A 23,297-nucleotide genomic window follows, 5' to 3' on the forward strand; every position below is an offset into this window, starting at 1 on the left:
AATGTAATAATGTTCTAGGGTCAAAGACAGAATTATGTGCAGCATGTTTCGTAAATGCTAACGTTGGGTACAAATACTTAAGGATGAGTTATGTTTTGAAATTTTGGTTCCCATGATCCATTTTGATTCTAAGGGACATCTAATGGGAGACATTTCCAAACCACTACTGTTCCTGATGGTCAAATTTATATCCGTGCCCTGTCACAAGAGAAAGAACTTCTATGGGGAGATCTGGATTTTAAATGTCGAGGTAAAATGACCATCAGTGTGACTTCCACTTCCTTTATCTTGACCTTTATCTTGACCTCAGACATCAGTGTCCTTCTGTGAGCGGTGCATTAATCAACTGTGACTAACTGCATGACCACAGGCAAGTCCATTAATCTCCCAAGACCATGACCTCAAAGTGCTATATTTAGGGCTTATGAATAAAGCAATACAGAGCCACATCACAAATTTCTTCTATAAAATGCTTTGACTCGATAATGATGTGAATACCTACTGTGTGCCAAAAATTAGCTCTTTACACACAAAAAGGGCTTTCAACTTTGGTTCCTCAGAGACACTGTTTGCTTAGAAATTTTACCTTATGGTACACTTTCTGTCAATAGCTGTCTTCTGCCTCGTACCCATGATGGAGCTGATTTTAGGCTAACGCTGTATGCATGTCATCTGAAATACTTTCAGACATGTGTGAGGCAAAATATTATTTAGGAGTAAAATATTAGCCCTCATAGTAATAAGGATCTGATTTCATGCACTCATGAAAAAGGAATGTGTTAAAAAATATTTCAGCACACAAGCTGCATTTAAAGTGACCACAGTGTCATTATATGAGTAGTCCTTATATGCTGGGCCCTGTATGGAACATTCTGTACAGTATGGTGCTGGTTACTAGGTCGCTTATTTTCCCCCCTTAATGAATGAGTAAATTGAGTATTTATGAAAGGAGAAGAGCTGGCAGGAGAATGCGGACCTGTGTTTGTCCATAGGTGGTGGTTTTAACTCAGGCAGCACAAATCTCTTCAACCAGCCCTGCTCTGTGATCCCAGGACAAGTGATGCCAAAGGCAAATGCCAAGAAGGGGTGATCGCAGTATGAGTCTAGTCGAGGGCATGTATCAGTGTTAGGGATAGTAGAAAAGATATACAGTGGAAAATATAGCTATTTTTCAAGAGATTTAGTTCTAGTAAGTAATTTACGTAATAAAATTCCCCTTCTCATTGGTCTTCAAGGAATCAGATTAAATAAGGCAACATTTGAATGTGACTGCAACAAAACTGTAGGGGAAATTTGAATACCTTCAGAACTGGTGAAAATGCAACAAATTGAAAAGTAATATAGTTTTTGCCTTTTAAGTTCCAGAAGTTCTATGAACTCCTACTCATTTCTGCTAACCCACAAGATAGAAACCCAAGATCTTCTTTTTGAATTGAAGTTTAACAAAAAACTTTGACCTCAATAAAGTTGGAAAATAAATAGAAATTTTGTGATTATATTTTTCCTCCTATATTTTAAAAGTGTTTAACATTTGAGGCGCCTGGGTGCCTCAGTCGGTTAAGCATCCGATCCTTGATATCGGCTCAGGTCACAATGTCATGGTTCATGAGATCGAGCCCCGCATTGGGCTCTGTGCTGGTAGCATGGAGCCTGCTTGGGATTCTCCCTCTCTCTCTCTCTCTCTCTCTCTCTCTCTCTTTCTCTCTCTCTCCCTCTCCCCCCAAATAAAGACTTTTTAAAAGGTGTTTAACATCAAAAAATATTTGTTGAATCTACGTATTAAATTGTCCATCTTAAATGGCTCCAAAATGCTGTGTGAAAATAACGTCTTCAGGCATTGCAAGTGCAAACTCACATAATTAAATCCATGTCAAATTGGAACATATCTAAGCTAGGAGATTAAGCAGGATTCTTCCATCAAAGCTTCAGGTACTTACTGGGAACAGGACAATGGGCACAGTTAGTGTCACTGCCACAAGGACTGCCAGGCGTACCATGAGGAGAGGGGTGTCAAATGTATATACTTTGCTATAAGCATGAAGTAATTCGTCTTCAACTTCTCCTACAAAGAAGAAGAGAATGGGTCCAGTTTGGTGTTTCCAAGTCAGTACTGATTACCAAAATCAACATTTTACAAAGGGAACACAGTACAACGGAAAAAAACACCCAGGTCTGGGAATCTAGACACCTGTTTTTATCCTATCTTTGAGCTTATTTATTATTTGTGTTGATCTTTCTTCAAATGGACAAGGGGGCCAGTGAAGCTTATGAAGTTAAAGAAGCTAGAATAAAATTGTGAAGATGCCTCTCTGGCTCATTTGCTTCGTGATAAGTCTATCTCAGTTTGTACAGAAGCCTCACAAGAGACGGGAAGCTGAGGTGCTCTGGTTGAAGGGGATGAAAGGTCCAAGCCCCCACCAGCCTGTCCCTTATATCCTGCCCACTCCCCCCTCTATTCCCACCTGCTAAGTGAGCCTTGATGCAGCTTCTCTGAATCTAGTATGGAAACCTTATGACAAACGATTTTTTCAATTTTTTTCAATTAATATTTTTTCAAGTTCAGTAATTATGACTCTATCATGATACCAATACAGATACTTCCGGGGATTTTTCAAGCTTATCTCATGAAACTCATTAGAATCAATATAAGTAACATTCAAGGATGAATTAGCATGATTTTAACAGGGTCTCCCAATGAATACTGATCTAAGATTAAGATGCCATGCTCCTGGAAAGCTTATTCACTCAGAATTCCAGACACAAATGACATGGAGATGCTTATAGAATCAGATGTAGTTGGATTTTTCTCCCTATGCCCCTCCAAATCAGATGAAACGGGGTAAAAATACCTTCAGTGGTATTGATCTAACTTTTATTAATTCACAACCAACAAGCAGTTAATGCCCAATCTAAAGTGAATGCTTGGTTAATAGCCAACTATTAGTCAAATAGAAAAAAAAAACAAGTAAATGGTGCTCCCTCCCCAGTCTTTTCCTCCACAATTTGTCTAGTAATCAATTTAATTTAGTGAATCAGAAGAAAAAAACAACTAAAAAGTTAGAGAAGTTTAAACAAAAGGTTTATTTATGTTGATTACACTGATTAGTGGTAACAGGTCAATGTTTAAGTCCCTGAAATTTGTCTATTAGGCTATGCTTCAATGGAGTGCAATAACAATCCTACTTTGGTGTCCATTAAGATGCCATAGACAAATTGTTTTAGGCATAATCTAATGTGTCCATAGTAACTTTTTTTGTTTCTGGTAGTGCACTCCCAGATTGAGTGGAACTCTGTCATGTCGTCTTTTCTCAGGAAACTGTTCACTATAACAGAATAGAATGGGATAAGCCAGAAAATTTACCTAATGCTCCAAGCCCCCAGATCCCACTTGACTGGTAAACAAGAAGCAGGTTCCAACTCAAGGACTTTGCACTTTCCCTACCATTTGCTTAGTAGTTATTTATTCCACCAAGAAAGCTTTACAACATACGATTGGATTCACTGTGATTGCTTCTAGCATGAGATGGCCTAAGAAGTGTAAGTCAAGGAAATATAATCTATCCCGTAAGGAAAATAATGTAGATTTGAGGGCTGGTTTTTCATAAAACATGTATGAATTCACAAATTGTTGTAACTTGTTAGCTAGACTGGTTCAGGTCCCATTTTCTTAGGTCAAGTGACAAGGCTAAAATAGCATGTTAGTTGACTACATGGACTATAGATCATGCTGCTTATAGAGGGTAATTAAAAGAATTATACCTACCCGGGTTAATGATCAGTCCAACTAGGATTTGCACAAAGAGAATGACTTTGACAGAGTGACCTACCATAGAAGGTTAGGTAACCAAAGAGGGCAGCAAGCAGGTACATGATGAGCATTCCCGTGATGGAAATATTTGACACTGTTTGCATCTTCCTCCGGGACCGACTGAAATGAAAAAAAAAAAAAAAAAAGCTCAGTGTTTTTTTTTTATCATTTTTTTAGTAAAAAAATGTCTAAAATAGTGAAAGAATGTGTCTGTGTACTATTATGAAACCACATATCTCATACAGAAACATAGCTTCTTTAAACTTGTCCTAGAGAGCTGTGGGGGATTTGTTTCCATTTTTCTTTACTACTCTGTCAATCTTAGAGACAACTATTTTCCTAGAAGAAGACTGGTTTATTTTGTGTTGATAAATATACTTGTCTACTGAGTACGCAAGAATGTAATTAACACAAAGATCAAACTGTCTGCTAATGTAGGAAGCTTTCATACTTCATAGTGAGATGGGATTCATATTTCATGTGGGAGGACACAAACCTACTAGAATCAGCAAAGCACAACTTGCATGAGTCCAGACCACAAGAGAGCCTAGAAGCGTCTGGAAACCATTCTGGAGGGCACCCAGCTGCTTAAAGTCAATTGCCGGGCTTCTGGAGTAACTGCTATCACTTCTTGGTCTTCGGTTAAGGTCAAGTGTAGAGTAAATGCCGCATGTGATTTTCCAAGTAAAGCGAAAATAATTGAAAGTGTTCCCCAAATTTTTTATAAGTTAAATCAGAATTTGTGAAGCAATTATTGCTATGTACTGAGAATAAAGAGTGAGGTTACTGATACCCGGATTAAATAAAGTGAGAGTTACTATAGGCCACCTTTCTCTAAAGGTAAAGGGGAAAGCAGTGCTAGAGGGCTCAGACACACTACATACCTAAGTAGATGTCAACAGCCTCAAAGGGAAAAGACTACAAACGAATCCTAGAATTTCAGCTAGAAGAAACAAGATTGTCTAGCCATTGTCTCCATTGTACAGATAAGACAATGAAGGCCAGGTTTTGGCACATCCCTGTGGTGAATGTCTTCTAGACAAGGGTTAAAGACAGAGCACAAGTGACATCAATGGCTTAGCGAGGTCACCTTAGCCATAATTTTTGGTCTTCATGGGTGCAGTCATTTATAGCTGAGGTGACATCATTCCTAGCAAATTTCAAATTCAAATTTCTCATTCCTGCCAAAATTCTTCTAGCCATTGGCTCTTCCTCCCCCTGACCTAAATTCCTCTTGTGGACCATTAGGATGAAGAAATGGGAGAGAAGGAAGCAGATACGGTAGTGTAGGGAGGGGGCTAATTCATACCTTTTTGGTTAAAATACATTACTGATGAGTGGTATGTACCACAAACCTTCTCTGAAGAGAAAGCCATTAACCATGCTTTTGTATAAAGCACCTCTGAACATATGAGCACATTTTCAAAACAAGTTAGAATGTTAAAATGACGGCTGCCTTACTCTTTAAGTTCACTGTATATGGGAAGGACCTCAGGGTGGCACACAAAAGCAAATGCTAGGATGGGAATTGCGTAGGCCGTCTGAAAAACAAAGACAACAACGCATGTGTAGCTTTTCAACACAGATGGCAATCCCAAGCCATCTCAGCTTATAAAATGAAGACCCAGCCATTTTGGTAGGCTCATCACTTACCCGGGAGTTGAACACAAAGTATTTGGGTTGACACTTGTCATCACTGTGTGCTTCATACTCTACTCCACTGCCATGAAGAGAGCCCTTGGCCTGGTTCTCATCTAGCCCTGCAGGATTTTGGTGGGTGTAATCCATCATGAAGTTCACGCCATTAATCTCAGAGTTGTTAGGCAATATTACCATGTGCACTGGAAGTGTATTGTTGAATGTCAGATTTCCAACATTGTGATCCAGAACAGGCAGAGGGCAGGGTATTTGGAATTTCTTGTAAATCACCTAGGCCCAGCCATTAAAAAAAAAAAATCAGCTTTTTGAGGAGAACAGGGAAACAAAAATCCATTTATATAGCTTATGGGGTAGTGGTGAGGGGCCTCTGCTGAAGATTCCCTTTAGGCTAATAGACAATGGAGACTCTCTAGCCTCTGCTCTAAGGAAAGAGTTGGAAGGATGGTTGTCCCTGAGAATCAAAAGGACAGTATTTTGCATGAATCTCTTCTAAGAATCATCCATATTCTTCTGTGATAAAGATGATCATTTCCTTGCTATATTTCATATCTTTTATTTCTTCAAATTAATATGGATTATCAAAAAATTTCCCATCTTCTTTTGCCTTTTTTGGGGAAATGCTATATACATTTTGGCATCCAGGATATTACAAAAGTTTCCCTTTTTGGCAGGGAGTGGGGGCAATGGGGAGAAGGATCTCTTCTTTAATTCCACTGGGATTACCCTCTTTTCATGGGTGGAATGTGTAGGAGAAAATGGCTGACTGATGTAGACATGAATAATTCTATAGCTCACTGATTTCTGGGACTCTTCACGTCTTCCTCCACCTTTCTAAATACTAGATCATTGTCATGTTACTGCTTGAAGGGTTCCTTTTGTCCAAATATATATCCAGTGTGCTTAGAACATACTATTAGCAATGGCCTTGACATTCTAACTCAACTATTTTTAAAATCATGACTGTTCTTTTCTCATTCCAAATTAGAATATAAGAAAATGGCTTGTGATGCAAGAAGTATTTCATGCTAGTGAATTGCTTGAACAAAAATGAGGACACTAATTCAGGGACTATGTGTCTCATGCTCACCAACCTACAAGGATCATGTCAATAAATCACTTACCACACTGACAAAAAACACCATGCAGGTAAGAGAAAATCCACTGGTGTAACCAAGGTAACCTAAAAGTTAGCAGAGAAATTCTGTTAGGTGAATACAGTATCTACAATTGACTTACCTATTGGAATAGGAAATGAAAATAAAAACTAAAGATGACTTTACCTAAATTTTTAAGAAGAGAAAGTGGAAGAATGATTCCAACAGACACAAATATGACGAGGTAGTTGCCATTGAGGTACCATTCTCTACAAGGGAAAGAGCGTCAAGAATGTTAGGAGCAGAAAAGACCAAGTAGAATCAGCCAAAGGATGTTGTAGAGAGAACATAAGACATACCCAGTATTTTCTTCAAGTCCCATGAATGCTCTGATTACTTCAGGTAGCTCATATTTAATGATAAAGAGGTAGCTTGACATTGCTAAAATGGAAAACGTGACAGCTTAGTGGTGCACATAGCACTAAAGTCACAGGCAAGTTGTGAGAAGTCCTGGCCTTTGGGACATTCAGTCTTCCCGTCAGATGTGCATCTGATCCCCTGAACAGAAAGAAAAGCCACCCAGTATATCTTGTACTGCTTCCACGTTCTTTTCAAAAACAGGTATTTGGCCCTCTGGCTCTTACACATGGACCTTTGCTGACAGTATCAATGCTGATTCTGTTTTTAATCCAGCTCTGAGGTTTTTAGTAAAGTTGTTCCATCAGTTAGACGTCATGATGGCCTGTACTAAGTGTGCCTGTTTTTGTGTCCATCATTTGGGCAGGGGCCTGGCAACAACAGGCATCAGCCAGAGGAGAGAGGGCAGAACTGTAGGGCGGTGCTGTGTAGATTATATGTCACTCTGGCTTCCCCGGGTGGGTGCTAGTCTAGTCCTCTGTAACCTCCCTGATGGGCACCCAAAGCCTCAGACCACTAATTGTCTAAACTGGAGGCTGACTGGATTGATAAAAGAATGAAAGAGATGATAGCTTTCCCACTTTTGTCAGTGAATTTTCTCTTCTCTATATCCCAGTCTCTTCTTGACCAAATAAGAAATTATACCAAGTGGCAAAAGCTCTTGAGCATCTTGACAAATGATCCACGTGTGATCATGTACTGTTCTGAAAATCTGATATAATCTATAAACCCTCTCCCTGGAAAAAGATGTATGTATACATATGCATAACATATAATCTTGCCAAAAGTTATAGGGATTTATGCAACATCTTTTCTAAGTCCATCCACTCCGTGAAGTAGAATGCTAATTTGACACATGGTCCAGTAAATTAAAAATAAACTACATTTTGGGGCACCTGGGTGGCTCAGTCCATTAAGCATCTGGCTTCTGCTCAGGTCATGATCTCATGGTTCATGGTTCGAGCCCCACATCCAGCTCTGTGCTGACAGCTCAGAGCCTGGAGCCTGCTTCTGATTCTGTGTCTGCCTCTATCTCTGCCCCTCCCCTGCTCACACTCTGTCTCGCTTTCAAAAGTAAATAAACATTGAAAGCATTTAAAAATAAAAATACATTTTATTAACTTAAAAATAAAACTGACGGGTTTTGCATTGCTAAAAAAAAAAGTGTGTTCTCCATCTTTCTGGTGAAGTTTTGCTCACAGACACGTAAAGCAGATTTCTAGGTTGCAAATTGTGCTATTAGTAGTTTCAAAATACTTAACCTCGAACAAGTAATAATGGTGATAATAACTCCCTGTGTTGTTTAGTACTGCACTTCACTCCATTTGATCAGCTGAAAAGCCTTGTAAATCAGCAAGATGTATGTTATCTTCATTCCACAGCTGAGGCCATAAAGGTTTGAAAGCTTAGATGACATACCCAAGATCACACAGATTGAAAACGACAGACCACATCCAAAATAGAAGATCCCTGATCCCCAGGCCAGTGTTTCTCCTCTATTGTGAAGTGAAATGATTTTTACAATACCTGATGTGTCTTCTGTAAATATTATTTGGTTAATCTTTACAAAGACCTTGGCTAAAGCTAAATCTTACGGTGCGTAAACAGAGGAGATATTTCTGATTAACTGGCTCAGTGAGGTACCATTCAATTTTAGAGCTATTAATTGCTGACTTTCAGTGATGTCACCACTGTTAATGTGTTTGGTCTTCGAAAATTTAGAATGATCCAGACCTGTCTGGGTAATGTCAACATTATTCTGCTAATGTTGAAACATCTGTGGTAAATGTTAATTTTTCAGGGGATTGAGAAAGTTAAATGTTCTAAATGTGGAGTTGCTAAATACAGAAATACAAGTGATTTCCCTTAGGCTAAAATAACTACTAATCACACAGAGTAACCAAAGTGAGAGCATTTTCAGGAATGGTATATGAAATTTTGTGTTAGCGCCTTAAAGCCATACTTCCTTCATGTGTGTGCATCTTGAGAGGCCATTTTATAGTTTATTCCATTACTTAGTAGCTACACTTTGAGCCACAGATGTTGTGGTTGTCCCCCAGCCCTTGGGGTTTAGGGCCAGATATGTGTCAGGGTATTTCAGTTATTCAAACAAATAAGTTAGATCAGCTATGAGGTGATACTATGAAATGCTTGATGTTTTAAGCCTTGAAAAGGCTAAAAATTTGAACCAAATGTAAAGCGGTCTATTTGGTGGGGATGGGGAGCTTCTATGCTTGTGGCCCAAACCCAGTAAAATGAATGAAACAATCCTGGAATTCCTGCCAAATTCTACCCGGAGCTGTGATCTTAATATATACAAATATGAAAAGAAATAAATACAAATCATGAAGGTATGCCTGGATTTTATTTATCTGCTTACTGACTGTCCTTTAGCAGGAGCAGTTAGAATTGAATAAAGGTTACTAAAGGAATTGCTGAATTTGGGAAATCCTAGATAACTCCAGTGACTTTATTATTTTTCTTTTAATGAAGAAAACATTTTAATGTTTATTTTTGAGAGAGAGACAGAGTGCAAGCAGGGGAGGGACAGATAGGGAGACACAGAACCTGAAGCAGGCTCCAGGCTCCAAGGTGTCAGCACAGAGCCCGATAAGGAGCTTGAACTCAGGCTTAACCAACTAAGCCACCCAGGCGCCCCTCCAGTGATTTTATTAAGAAGGGTTACCTCCTTGCAAGATTGCTGTGCAAATTTATTTATTGTAGTAATTGTTTGGATGGTTTCCAGTTTTTCACTATTACAATGTCAATAAGGGATTCAGTAAACCAATTATGGTACATTTGTACAATGGAAAATTCAAAGCCATTAAAAAGAATATGCAAATACATTCAAGGCATATTGTCAGGTAAAGAAAAAAGGAAGCTGCAAATCCGTATTATAAGATGATCCAATTTTAACAGTAACAATATACTTATTAAATTTTGCATAGAGAAATTATTGAAGTAGTTATTTCTAAGGGTGACTTATATAAACATCTCTTTATAATTTACATATATCTTTATAATCTACATAAATTTATGTATTTATGTCATGTTCCAGTTTTTCACAGTTAGTATGTATTTGTCTTATAATTATGCCCATTTAAAAAAAAATCAGGAGGGCTCCAGTGACATTGAATCTGAGAACTGGGGAGGAAAGGATGTACTGAACCCTCATTATGTGCCATATGTTGTCTGATTTCATCCTCAAAATGACCTTGTGAGATAGAATAATACTCCCATTCTCATAGATGGACAAATTAGACTCACTGGAGTAAAGTCACAGTGGCAGAAACAGACTCACATTTGGGTGCATCAGACTCTAAAAGCCTATTCTCTATTCATTGGTTTTAAAATATTTTTTAAAAACAATAACATATCAGATATATATAAATGGGGGCGCAAGGGAGCCCAGGGGAACTAGTACCTTATAATCTGGAGAAGTCATGGGAGCAAACAGAATGAGTGTGTGTGTGTGTGTGTGTGTGTGTGTGTGTGTGTGTGTGTTAGGGTGGCAGGCCTATGAAAGTAGGGGAACTGAATATGGTTTGTTATGGTATGACAGGACATATAGAAGCTAGGTAGCTAGGTAGATATGGGGGTGATAGGAAAGGTATCAGAAAAATAGGCAGATGAAGACCCTTCTATGTCAGACCAAGGAGTTTAAACTCTACCCTGAAAATAATGAGGGCATGCTAAAGAATTTTATGTGTGTGAGAAGCAACACTAGATTTGAATCTGATCTGGAGATCAGAGCAGGAGAAACTCAGGGCAGGAAGCCCAGTTAGAAGGCTAATGCAAGAGTCTGAGCAGAAACAATGATCACCTGAACTATGGGGGAGAGACTTGAAAGAGAGGAGAGCTTCACAAGGCAGGTAAGATAATAGACTGGACAGGAGGTGGTATTTGGACATTCAGGGTTAGGGAGAGAGGGAGAAGTTTAGGATGATATGTAAGATTCCTGGCTTAAGAAACTGGATGTTGCTGGTATTCATTGAGAGGAGAAAGAAAAGAATAGAATGGCAGGTTTGGGGACAGGAGAGGTGAGGAAAGAAGTGCTGCTGTGTGATGATAGCTTCCAGGCCAAGCAAGAGGACATAGACAGTAGGACATAGGAAAATGGGTCTGGATGCCTTCTGGGGGTCAAAGACTCCACGGGACCAGTGAAGCTGGTGGGCAAACATATCACCTGGAACACTATTACAAATGCGTATTTCTAGGCTGTGGAAATTATAATTTAGTAGGAATTATAAGAATCTGTGGAACCAAGGATTTGTGGTTTTATCATAATGCTTCTGATGTCTAGCCGAATTTCTGCTTTGGCACAATTTCTCGGGACACACTCCAATGGGCTGGTTCTGTACAGGCTATCTGAAGGATACCCCATACTTGGATATACCCCTCAGATACTTAATTTTCAGTTTGACGAAATAAACCCCATCATACGTAGGAAACCTCAACTGTTCGAACAATGAAATAAGCACTAATGCTTTAATTTTTCTAAGTAAAATTAAGGCCATGATAGCATTTGATATCAAGAGGTTTTGTTCTATACTTCTAGAATACATTTGGTGGGATCTTATATAATATTTTCTTAGATATTGTTATTTTTGATTAAGGAACAGTAAATCTACTTAACAATCTTCTTGTCTTTTAAATTTCTGAATGTAAAGCAGCTGTTTTTCTGTATTTAAAGTGCTTGTTCATTGCTGTAAGAGTTTTCTTATTTATTGAACATTCTCTCGAAAGTGTAAGTGGTAGGGAAAGCTATATGCCCTTACCTCCAATGTTCTGCATTGTAATGGAAACAAAAGCTCCGATTTTCCCAGGCCATCCAAATGCCTTTTCCCCTAGTTTTTCATAAATTAAAGACCCTATAATAAAAAATAAAACACCTTTTAAAAAGGATTGTTTGTTTGTTTGAGAGAGAGAGGAAGAGGGGCAGAAGGAGAGAGAGAGAATATTAAGCAGGTTCCATGCACAGGGCTTGATCTCATGAATCGTGAGATCATGACCTGAGCTGAAATCAAGAGTCAGACGCTTAACCGACTGAGCCACCCAGGCGCCCCTAAAAGGATTGTTTTAATGACTAAAATATTTCTATAATTGCACACTGGAGTCTCAAATGTGTACATAAACACCACACAGAAATTATAAACCCAAAAGATGCAATCTCAAAAGCCAATACCAAATATGTTACATGTTCTCCAGACAAGAAGCAATGGCTTCATTCATCTTAGCTCTGTGCAGCACGTCAGAACTGTTATTTCTGTCATCCATCAAGGCTCCTTTTTTCTATTTGGCTTAAACCTGAGCCAGTTGCCTTTCACTTCCCTGAGCTGCCCAAATTACTAAAAACATTGAGAGGCCGTGTCATTGGGGTCAGAGAAAATGCAATGTGAAATTAACTAAAATCATCCTCCAGTTCTAGAGCTATCGACTGAAATACCTTTAACAAGAATCAAAATAGGACGTCTTGGACTTAAGGGGTAGCATACCTCCTTCCTTGGCGGTCTTTAATAAAAGGTGAACTGAGTACAGGGATAATATTGCTACCGCAAGCAGCATGATTCTAGGAAGGGAATAGAGAGTAGAAAATAAATGTCTATAATAAAGAAGACACAACTCATGTTAGATATTATAATAAATTATCACATGGGCCCTTTCAGTCATTAACCTTCCGAAAGTATGTGGATTGGGGGGAAGCTGAGAAATTCTTTTCAGAACTCTACACATACCCTTTCCTGTCACACAACGGGAATTTGCTATATTTTATGTGCTAAAACGTACCACCAGAAGTTCCTAAACTTTCCACTAGTGGAATCTGGTTTACAACTTAGATGCTGAATGTATAGCAAAATTAGCAAACACTATCCCTACTTACTCAGCATATGGGTATATGTACATCAGGTGTGTGTGATAGTCTCAGCCACATTTATAATTTAAGGGCTATTTGACGGCCTGGCTAAATTTTAATGTAAAATCTAGAAATACAGACACCAAAGCATACAGAGTCTAAACTCCACTACTGATCCTGCATGTTAGATGGCAAGATACTTGTGAGCCACAGCTCAGGCAATTGCCTGTAAAATAGAAAAAAAGAGAAGGAAGTATAGGGTGCAGGAAAATGCCTTTATATGTGTTCAGAAAGAATCCTTTCTGGTTCAGACTCCTCCACATGTCCACAGGCATGTAGGGATTCTTGTACAGTGATCAGTGTTTCTCCAAAAACAAGATTTGGAAAGCAGAAATAAGAGCATAGATAGAAGCACCTATATAATAAATAAAGGAACAATACTAACCTTTACCTAAAACCTAAAGAACAAAACAACAACAACAACAACAACAACACCCTTATTCTTTATTTTACACAACAATAAACATTTTGCCACAATTGATCTAATTCTTTGGTAATTCCTGACGAAGTCAACTTTGCAAATGTACGTTTGGGCCACGAGTTTCAAGTGTTTCTAACTAGCTATATTGTGCTCTTGCTTTCCACAAAGTCTGTTTACCAGTACTGTAATCAATGACTTATTCGTAAATTTTTCCGTATGCCCTGTGAACTTCCCTGTTTTTAAAGATGCAATTCAGATGGCATAATTTTGTTTCCTGGAAAAATAATGAGCATTCCCTGTATTCTAAACATATACTTGCTTTGGCCAAAAATACTAAAAGTAAAACCAATGAAATCCTGTGTCACTTGTTGAGAATTAAGGGAGACGGCTGCATTCAGTCTGTGCCACTTGGATACACAGAACAGACCCCATCATGTATAACAGTTTAATTGCTCTGGACATCTTAATCTGTTAAATGTTGTTTAGGCCTGAAATGAAGCTGTCGGTTTTAAAAGTGAAATACTCTTCTTCCTTGAAAATAATCTTGTGGCCCTAGGATCGGGGGAAGAGTTTCTTATTTCTGTTCATCAGTAAGCGATGATAACTTCTGATTGTAATGGCATGTGTAATTAATAAGGAGAAGGCAGTCTTAGAGATAGCATACATTACAGAAGTATATGACTATGTATACGAACACATCTCTAAGCCATTAAGATTCAGAGAATTAAAAAAAAAACCCTTTATTTCAAACATGACATAAAGAGTGGTTGACATAAAAATCCATTCAGCTAAAAAATGTTATACCTAAAACAGGCCAAAGCACTAACACAATATAAATATTTATAGTCCTGCCTGATCCTTAGCCCTCAAATAGCTGTGTGATTAGATAATCACAAATGATGTTCAAAACATAAATAGCATATATTTATATATAATATAAGCATTGCATTCTTAGACAGTTATTTAACACCCTGGCATTGCATTAGGGGTGGCAATCTGCATTCACACGGATGCCTGACTAATATTAGACTTTATTCCTGTGAAGAATTTCACTACTGCCAACTGTGTCTTGGAAAATACCAGGCTGTACGTAAGGTACACAAACACCTGTGGCCGTCTGTCATAGATGATGTGATATCCATCCTCCAGGTCAGCTATGTGGCGCTGCTGTCCTTAGGCAGCATTTGACCAAGTACATAGGTCTAGGAATACATTTTGGCTACTCTGCAAATATTTCCATGTCAAGCACTATGCTGGGTCTTGGGGATACAGACATCTAGTGGGTGAAAACAGACATTGGCTCCATCCTCTGGAGATTATAGTCTAGCAAGGAAGAAGATAGACACTAACCAAATATATCAGACAACTGCACTAAAATATTAAAACTGTGGGGAGTGTTTGTCCCAGTCATGGAAGTCAGGGAAGGTATCGATGAGGGGGAGGGGGAGATGTGCTATGAGGAGTTAACTAGATGAGGAAGAAAGGGAAAAGGATACTAGGACCATGTGCAAAGGCCCTGTGGTGAGAAGGAATATGGCAACTTCTGGGATGGAGAGAAGGCCAGTGTGCCCATCGTTATCAGGCATTTAGGGGGCGTAGGGGATGGGGCACAAGAAGAGATCGGAGCATGCAGGGATCTGTAGGCCTGGATTGGAATGGGATCTTTCCTAAGAGTGTGATAAAGCCAGATCTGCTGCTGGGAAAGATCTTTTTATGGTGAATCACTTTGTGAATTGCTTTCTATGGACTGGTAGGGCTGTTCCAGCACTCTAGGTGGTTGAGCACATATACTTTCTGCCATTTGGTTAGGGGCAGTTGGTTGAACAAGCACCAGGATTGGTATGCTCTGATCATTCCTCAGGTTGCTGTTCTATCTATATAAGCCCAAGAATATGCTAATACTTTCTCAGAGCATTATTGTTCACAAAGATCAGACTTGAGGTTGTTAACTGAAAGAACACCAGGTGTGCATGGGCTTTGAACCAAATACTTACATAAAAAGTATGATCCCCGTGTTGGCCATGGCGTAGGAAAGGCCCAAGATCCCACTTCCCATGATAGCATTACTCAGGTTGAATGAAGACATTCCAAAGGAGGTGGTTCCAGGATGCTTAAAGAAAAAGGGGCACGTTTGAAGCAAATATTTGCCAAAAGGGTGACCTTTTTCAAATTATTCTTATTCTCACATTATCTTTGCTGGAGGAGATTATGGTTCGAAATTGAAGACTAAGATAAAATCACAGTGAACAAAAGCTGTTACTTCAGTAAAAGCATGTAATTTTCAATGGAATGGAATGCTTGGTTTTAGCAGGGGTCTCAGTAAAAATAAAAAATACAGGCTGAGTAACATAAAGAAAGGAAAGCATGTATGATTGCAGACTACATTTGAGTTAGAATGATTTCTCCAAAAAACAAATGAATTTCATAAATGATTTATGTAGCCATATGGCGAACAGGAAAAACAAGTCCTTATTCCAGTAAGGGCCTGAATAAACAGAGAATGTGCTGATCAAGGCTTGGAAAATTTCAGTCACATTGTTTTCCCACAGAGACCTAGGTAGATCAGACACCCTCAAGTCCTGTTTACTGCCTGAAAGCAGAGATTCACTTACATGTTCATCATCGTAATCTGCCAGCTTCTTTTCCCCCAAAAATCCATTTGTCAGGAATTTCTGACTTTCAGCATCTTCGTTAGTAAATTGACTGAATGCACATAAAAAAAAGAAATAAAGTAAAAACATCTAAGTAAATGCTCTGAATTGTACTTGTTTCGGGTGACCTAAGTAACTGGATCAGGGAGGAAAAACAAGGCGCTGAAACCTTTTCCCCCCTTCTCTTCCTTCTCTTCCTTCCCCCCTTCTCTTCATATCAGTGGTCCTCCCAGACCAACAACTGCCCTCCACTTATGAATGTACTTTGGGAAGGAGAGATGAAGTTAGGAAAGGAGAAAATAGTTTTTCAGTTGGCACCTTTTTTTAAGCCACATTTCTTCTTCCCACATTAACTCTGCAAGAAAGAGAATGACAGCTAATGCGGTTTCCATTTAGGGCCCTCACAAAGAGAGGGTACCGGAGCAGTGACTGAGTTTTCTCAACTCCTGCCCCACCATAATCAGATGATTCTCTCAATTCAGCAGATATTTGCTAAGGGCCTAGGCCTTTGATCTTCAACTCAGTCGATGCTCGAATATCCCTGTGAGAGGAACTTTCACGCCCCTACTCTGAGGATGAGGTGACCATGGCTCAGAAAAGGGAAGTACCATGCCTACACCCACTAGGCTCCAAGTCTAGGGTCTTCCATGGCGCCCTGCAGCCCCAGGCAGGGCCCTGTAGCTGGTATTTTTTCCTTTTTTTTTTTTTTTTTTTTTTTTTTTTTTTGCTCCACCTGTGTATTCACCTATCCCGTGCTGGAATGTAGTTCAATGGTAGCTCTGTGTCGTGTTTGGTTTTTGTGTCTGAGTGTGAGGATTTTAACTGCTCTGGAAATACATTTGGCTTATTAGACGATGAGAAAGGAAGAAAAGCATTAAAGACACCCATGAAATTGGAAGAGCCGGGAAGGAAGCAGGACCTTAAAATGTCATGATCTGTGAACACCGTGGTGATTGTGGGCTACTTGGGCAGAGGCTGGCAACTGCACATTGCCTTCCTGTACAGGTCCCACAGTTGTCTGCCAGGCGTCTTGAGGATATAGATCTACTACCACCACGTTTCCAAAAGGCTTGACTAATAATTACAGGCGATCTGTACAAATTATCCTTTGTAATAGAAGCTAATCCTGAAAATATCTTGCGAGCAAGAGGGACAACCAGGTTCCTTTTTGAGAATGTGGAACAACGCAAAGTGTATGCAGGACCAGCTGACAAAATTACTAAGCTTTATGTGCTTTTCCAGATGCTTCCTGTGCACAAGTTAGGAACATTTCCTGGCATCCTCCTATTTCTTATAGGGAGCGTCGTGCCCTCAGATGCTGCTTTCTTTCATCCCTGCACTAACCCCCGCAACCCCCTGCTCCCTTTTGGTGCTTTATTTTAATCGTCGGTAGTTAATATACTTGCTGCGTGGAGACTGGTACATAATGCTCATAGTTGGAAACAGACAATAAGATGAAATGGAGCCTAAAGCAGGCCTAAGGATTTTAAAGCAAAAGTGTCGTCTGGATTTAAACTCTGGAATGCCAACATTCTTTTTTTTTTTTTTTTTTTTTTTTAACCTTAATCAATACATTAGAATCCTTCAGTCCAGGAGTAGTTTTTAAAATGTAAAATGTAAAAGTAAGTAAGAGTTTCTTTCTTGAGTCATTCGTAAGTTTTTATTTTGGCGTGTGATGAATTATAATAAGACATGACAATATTGGATAAAATATATGAGAAATGTTTTGAACGTCTTAAATGTTTTGATACTGAACCCAGCCTGTATTGAAAACATAAGTATAATGATTTCAAATAAATGAATTGTGAACTTTTGGGAAATTAGACATATTTAGGGGAACAATCCAAACCAAATGTAAGCAAAACCCATCTTTTAAGAGTGATTGTAAAATTGCAAAATGATGACCTGTGTTTGAGTCAGGAGTTAAAAGCTAAGGCACTGTAAGTGGCCCAGAACACTCGATACAGTTTTAACAAAAGCATTCCTGCTCTTTCCATTATGGCTTTCAGAGCCCAAATCGAATGACCCTGTAGGACTGTTCTCGGGAGGGCATCCCCTTCAGCTCGGCCACCTCTGCAGAGATCACATCTATGCTCATCTTTCTCAGAAACAAGAGCCATCAGAGTTGATCAGTTTACTAAGGGTGACGAAGTGGAGGACAAAGAAACAAGGTTTACTGAGTATCAGCGATCTTTCAGGTATTCACTTCACCCCGAGAATGTTAGGTGCTGGTTTGTCATTCTGCATTTTTCACTGAGGCTTCCGGAAGATACATATCGTCTCCAAACTCAGATATCCACTCTACAGATTCCAGAGCCCTGTGTTCTGCCACATTGTGCGTTCTCAAGGGTTGCTCAACCTGGAAAACACCACGATTTGCATGTCTGTGGCCTCTCTGGTCCAACAGCATGAAAGTTTACTCCACTGGCTCCATGGAGGAAGACCAGTGCTTCCTCCTGCGGCCTTTCCTGGATGTTGTGAAATGAAATGAGCTGTCCTTGTCTAAGGATATTCTCTACCTCAGGCCGAGATTTGGTCAAAAATTTCCTTCTAAGTGTCTTAAGTTGTGCATCATTCATGTTATATACCATATGGTGAGGAGTTAGTTTACTTTATCAAATGGCTATTGTGCACGTATCACATTCCAGGCCGTGTGATTTGTGCTGGGGCCACAGAAGCCATTAGCCTGTTGTAGCAGTATAATGACGAGAGAGGGCACACAAAGGAGCCGGTGGTCACTTCCACCTCCGGACTTCATAAGAGTTCTGACTTTGAGCTGTGTCTTGAAGGATGAATGGTATCAATAGAGAGAATGGGGCAGGTAGGTGGGTGATACTAAAAGAGGATATTCCAGGCAGATGGAGCAGAATGAGTGAAGGCACAGGGAACTGGGAGTGGCTCAACAAGGCTTCCCTACAAAAAGGGAGCAGAGCAAGAGATGAACAGGAGAGCTAGGCGAGGGACAGATCATTGCCAAGCAACGTGTAGCCCAGTCTTTGTCTTATAGCTAATGGGGAACCACTGAAAGGCTTTACCAAGGGATGGAACAGCAGTCCCTTGGCAACTGTAAAAGATGACTTTTGCAGGGATGTGAAGAGCTAGTTGGGGGAGAGCAAACTGTAAGACAGGGAGACCAACCAGCCTGTTTTAATAAGTGACAGATAAGGACCTAAAGTGAGATGGCAGTAGAATGGGTACACAGAAGTGGGTGGATTTCAAGTATTCAAAGAGGTGGAACCAACTGACTACAATCAAACATTGGATGTGTGGTTCGAGGGAAGGGACAACTCAGGGTTGTTAATTGGGGTCTTCAGATTGTGTTGCTGTATGATAGTGGTGACTTTCACTGTGTTGGGGACTCCTGGGGGAGGAGCAGGTTTGGAAGAGAATTATAGGAGTTCAATATTAGACATTACAAGTTTGACTTTATACATGAGGCAGTTCTGACATGTGAGATACCCCATACAGATGTGTAGCACACAGTTGGGTATAACGATCTGAAAGGAAGTGGAGATGTCTAACAGGCCCAAGACGTGGCACACGTTCAGTGGGTGAGACCGTGATAGTTGTGAATGAGCTTGCTCACAGGACACTTTTAGTGACCAAAGAATCCCTACAGAATTCTGGAGACGCAGCAGCATTTAAGGGGAAGTCAAAGGAAGAGGGATAGAGAAAATAGTCCAAGAGGTAAAAGAAACGGTAGGCTAATATAACTCGAAGTATCCTATATTAATGGTACAAGAATGCTATAACTTCAATTCTAAATTAGTCACACACAGTCTAAATCAGAGACACAGAATAATGATGTAACAATGAATACTTTAGGATCAGAAAGTTGATGTGTTAACATCGATGTCATTGTTATCTCTCAAATAGGTAATGAATTGAAAAACATTGTTCTCACATCCACAAACCTCTCATTTTTCCATGGAACCTGGTCATCTTTAACCCCATACCTGCTCATTGCTGCCTTTTCTAAATTTCCCATCCCAGTGTAGCCATCTTGAACACTTTCTCCACTGATGCTCTCATCATCAGGTTCGATGTTGACATTTCTCAGTTCCATGGGATCCATTTCAGCTGTCAGCGCTTCTTGTCCACACACAAGCTCCTTCAGTGTAAACAGTAGGCTGTACCTTCAGCTTAAGGTTCTTCCTCTTTGGGCTGATGTTCAGAACACTCTGTTCTGTGAGCGGAACACAAAATAAACCATTGTAATTTTCTTTAAACTAGATAAATGAATATAGAATCACCTACTTTGTGTATGGTCTCTATAAAAACATGGAAAGAAAGTAAACTCCTGAAACTGTCATATAAATATGTCTGGCAAGTTTCCTTTACCCAATACAAAAAAAGGGAAAATCAAAGAGAAGAAGGAAAATCATTAATAAATTGCTCAATCAGCAGATATTTATAGAGTGCCTATGTATATCAACATGGCAAGTGTTTTACTATTCACTGTGGGAAGAAAAAAAAATAACACCTGGCTGTGATCTTCAAGAAGCTTTTCTGTTTGTAAGCAAATTGCATGGTTTAAAAGAAAGGAAAAGTGAATTGTTGACAAAGACCTAACAAAGCAGAATCTAATGGTCTGCTTGAATTTGCTAATTGGGCATGAAAGAATTAACATCACTAAAATGCTTGATAACAGGCAACACAGGATAGGAGGATCATGCTAAGGGAGCTGCTTTCCAGGCACTTGGATCATGAAGCCAAGATCTTTGAGTAAGCATCAGTCAACATCCATATAAAAATTAAAATGCATTTTAACAACAAAGAGACTCAGCTTTTAGGTTCTATTCTGCCTTTAATGCTTTGAATCCCAGCACTTTTCTTTTCTTTTCTTTTCTTTTTTTTTTTTTACCTCATTTTCATAGTAACATAAAAAGGGGTGGACTGGCATTGTGTTTTTTAAAAAAAAAAACAAAAAACTGTGAATCCATCATATGTTGTTGACACAATTTTTTAAGTTTTTACTATTAGAATCAGTCCATTCTTTAACTGTTTTTTTATTTTTATTTTTTATTTTTTTTTTAACGTTTATTTATTTTTGAGACAGAGAGAGACAGAGCATGAATGGGGGAGGGTCAGAGAGAGGGAGACACAGAATCTGAAACAGGCTCCAGGCTCTGAGCTGTCAGCACATAGCCCGACGCAGGGCTCGAACTCACGGACCGCGAGATCGTGACCTGAGCCGAAGTCGGCCACTTAACCGACTGAGCCACCCAGGCGCCCCCGTCCATTCTTTAACTATTATAGTGGGAGAAATACTATCACTCTTGGGAGGTGTTCTCAAATGTGCACTACCTATTTGGTAAGAAAATCCTGAGCACAGAAACTAACATAAAAATTGCTCGAACTCATGAAATCCATAAGTCCCCTGACAGATATAAAACAACCACATGGAAATGCCTCTGCAATCCAGTACTCTAGTAGCACATCTGTGGAAGAAACACTTGACGAGTTCACAACCCTAAATTACAAAAGCCACATGAAAACTCAGGAAGAACATCAGTAAGCATGAGATATAAGATTCATACTTAAGTAACTAGAGATGGCAAAGCAATTTACTTATTTCTTTTTTAATTAAAAAAATTGTTTTTCATGTTTATTTTTGAGAGAGAAAGAGAGACAGAGCACGAGCAGGGAAGGGACAGAGAGAGAAGGAGACACAGAATCCGAAGCAGGCTCCAGGCTCTGAGCTGTCAGCACAGAGCCCGATGCGGGGCTCAAACTCACGGACCGTGAGATCATGACCTGAGCCGAAAGTCGGACGTTCAACTGACTGAGCCACCCAGGCGCCCCTGAGATGGCAAAGCAACTTAAAAGAGACTTTACAACATAATAAAAAGTAATAGGAAGATTCAAAATAAGAAACAAAATTCATAAAATAAGAACATTGTAAAAGATCAGGCTTATTTGAAAAAGAGCCAAAAAGGAATTCTAAAAAAAAAAAAAAAAAAAAAAAAAAAAAAAAAAAAAAAAAAAAAAAAAAAAGTCAATGAAATAAAGAGAACTCAGCTGAAGGGAGAGTCATGAAACTGGAAGATAGGTCCGTGGAAGTCACTCAAATCATATCACAAATAGGTAAAGACAAATACAAAGTTAAGAGACATGGTGGGGGGAAGCAAGAATAAGAAATCTAACATATTCTTTTTTTTAAATTTTTTTTCAACGTTTATTTATTTTTGAGACAGAGAGAGACAGAACATGAACGGGGGGAGAGTCAGAGAGAGATGGAGACACAGAATCAGAAGCAGGCTCCAGGTTCTGAGCTGTCAGCACAGAGCCTGACGCAGGGCTCAAACTCACGGACTGTGAGATCAGGACCTGAGCCGAGGTCAGACGCTCAACCGACTGAGCCACCCAGGTGCCCCGAAATTTAACATATTCTAATAGCTCTCCTAATATGAGAAACATGTAAGGCCAGGGAGAAACAAAATAGAAAGACATAATGGAAGAGAATTGTCCAGAACCAAAAAAAAGATAGTAGCTCTCAGGATTAAGAAAAAAAAAAACCACATAGTGTATGTATTTTAAGTAGAAGAAAGAAAAATGAATATATTCATGAACATGAGGTAGTGTGTGTGTGTGTGTATATAATAACAAATGAAAAATTATAAAAAACTATAAAAGTCAAAGAAAGAAGGGAAGACATGTGTATGGTTAAAGAAAAAAAATAGAAACTTGTATTAAATGAGTAAAAAAAGTTTCTCACCCATCACACAGACCAGTTTCGCTTGAGAGCAAGAACCATTAATGACCGTTTCTATTTTTAGTTCTTTATATAAAGTTAGTCCTTCTAAATTATTCACTAAAACCTCTGAGCTGGTTTATCAATTCTAGACTCGTGCATATGACGGATGAGGAAATTAGCGTACTTCTTTCTATCCATCCTCTCACGCACTTCTAATTGTTGTGGTTAATGAAATGCTTTTTATAATATTGAGACTCATAATATTTTCATATTATTCTGTAAAACAACTAAGTCTCGTAATTTTCTGTAGGTTGTTTTGAACACTAAAAACCAACAATCAGCATTTACAACATTATGATTGTGTTAATACTATGCTCCAAAGAACCAGTGGTATATTTGACAGCCTAATAAATGATATAGAAGTCGTCTGTGATTAAAACTTTGAAAGTGAATTTTTCATCACTGTTACTTTCTGAATGGTCTCCTCCTCCACACTCTGTGTCTCACTGAGCTGCCAATGTCCTCTGAACACCATTCTATCTTCTTTCTTCAGTTCATTTTGCATCGTGCTGGAATCCACCTTGATTGACTCCTCTTACACAGTGTGTCCATGTTTGTAAACAGAATTTCTGAGTT

The 23,297-nt window shown here is 39.2% G+C and overlaps 1 protein-coding gene and 1 long non-coding RNA gene across 2 annotated transcripts in view; one reads left to right on the forward strand and one right to left on the reverse strand.

Annotated features, from left to right (window-relative positions):
* Window positions 1-6,574, forward strand: part of LOC122224461 — a 72,453-nt gene extending 65,879 nt beyond the window's left edge. The window contains exon 4 of the long non-coding RNA XR_006204807.1: window positions 6,453-6,574. This is a non-coding gene — a long non-coding RNA (uncharacterized LOC122224461). The remainder of the gene's footprint in view (window positions 1-6,452) is intronic.
* Window positions 1-23,297, reverse strand: part of SLC38A4 (solute carrier family 38 member 4) — a 68,408-nt gene that overhangs the window by 7,183 nt on the left and 37,928 nt on the right. The window contains exons 2-13 of the mRNA XM_042946319.1: window positions 19,921-20,150; window positions 15,926-16,016; window positions 15,308-15,423; window positions 12,474-12,547; window positions 11,757-11,849; window positions 6,921-7,002; window positions 6,748-6,830; window positions 6,589-6,647; window positions 5,462-5,737; window positions 5,270-5,349; window positions 3,828-3,928; window positions 1,938-2,062 (exon numbers count right to left, since the gene is read on the reverse strand). Coding sequence (XP_042802253.1) covers window positions 1,938-2,062; window positions 3,828-3,928; window positions 5,270-5,349; window positions 5,462-5,737; window positions 6,589-6,647; window positions 6,748-6,830; window positions 6,921-7,002; window positions 11,757-11,849; window positions 12,474-12,547; window positions 15,308-15,423; window positions 15,926-16,016; window positions 19,921-20,039 — 1,299 coding nt within the window. The 5' untranslated portion in view covers window positions 20,040-20,150. The remainder of the gene's footprint in view (window positions 1-1,937; window positions 2,063-3,827; window positions 3,929-5,269; window positions 5,350-5,461; window positions 5,738-6,588; window positions 6,648-6,747; window positions 6,831-6,920; window positions 7,003-11,756; window positions 11,850-12,473; window positions 12,548-15,307; window positions 15,424-15,925; window positions 16,017-19,920; window positions 20,151-23,297) is intronic.

This window comes from Panthera leo, chromosome B4, assembly GCF_018350215.1.
Source record: "Panthera leo isolate Ple1 chromosome B4, P.leo_Ple1_pat1.1, whole genome shotgun sequence".
Classification (NCBI taxonomy): Eukaryota; Metazoa; Chordata; class Mammalia; order Carnivora; family Felidae; genus Panthera; species Panthera leo.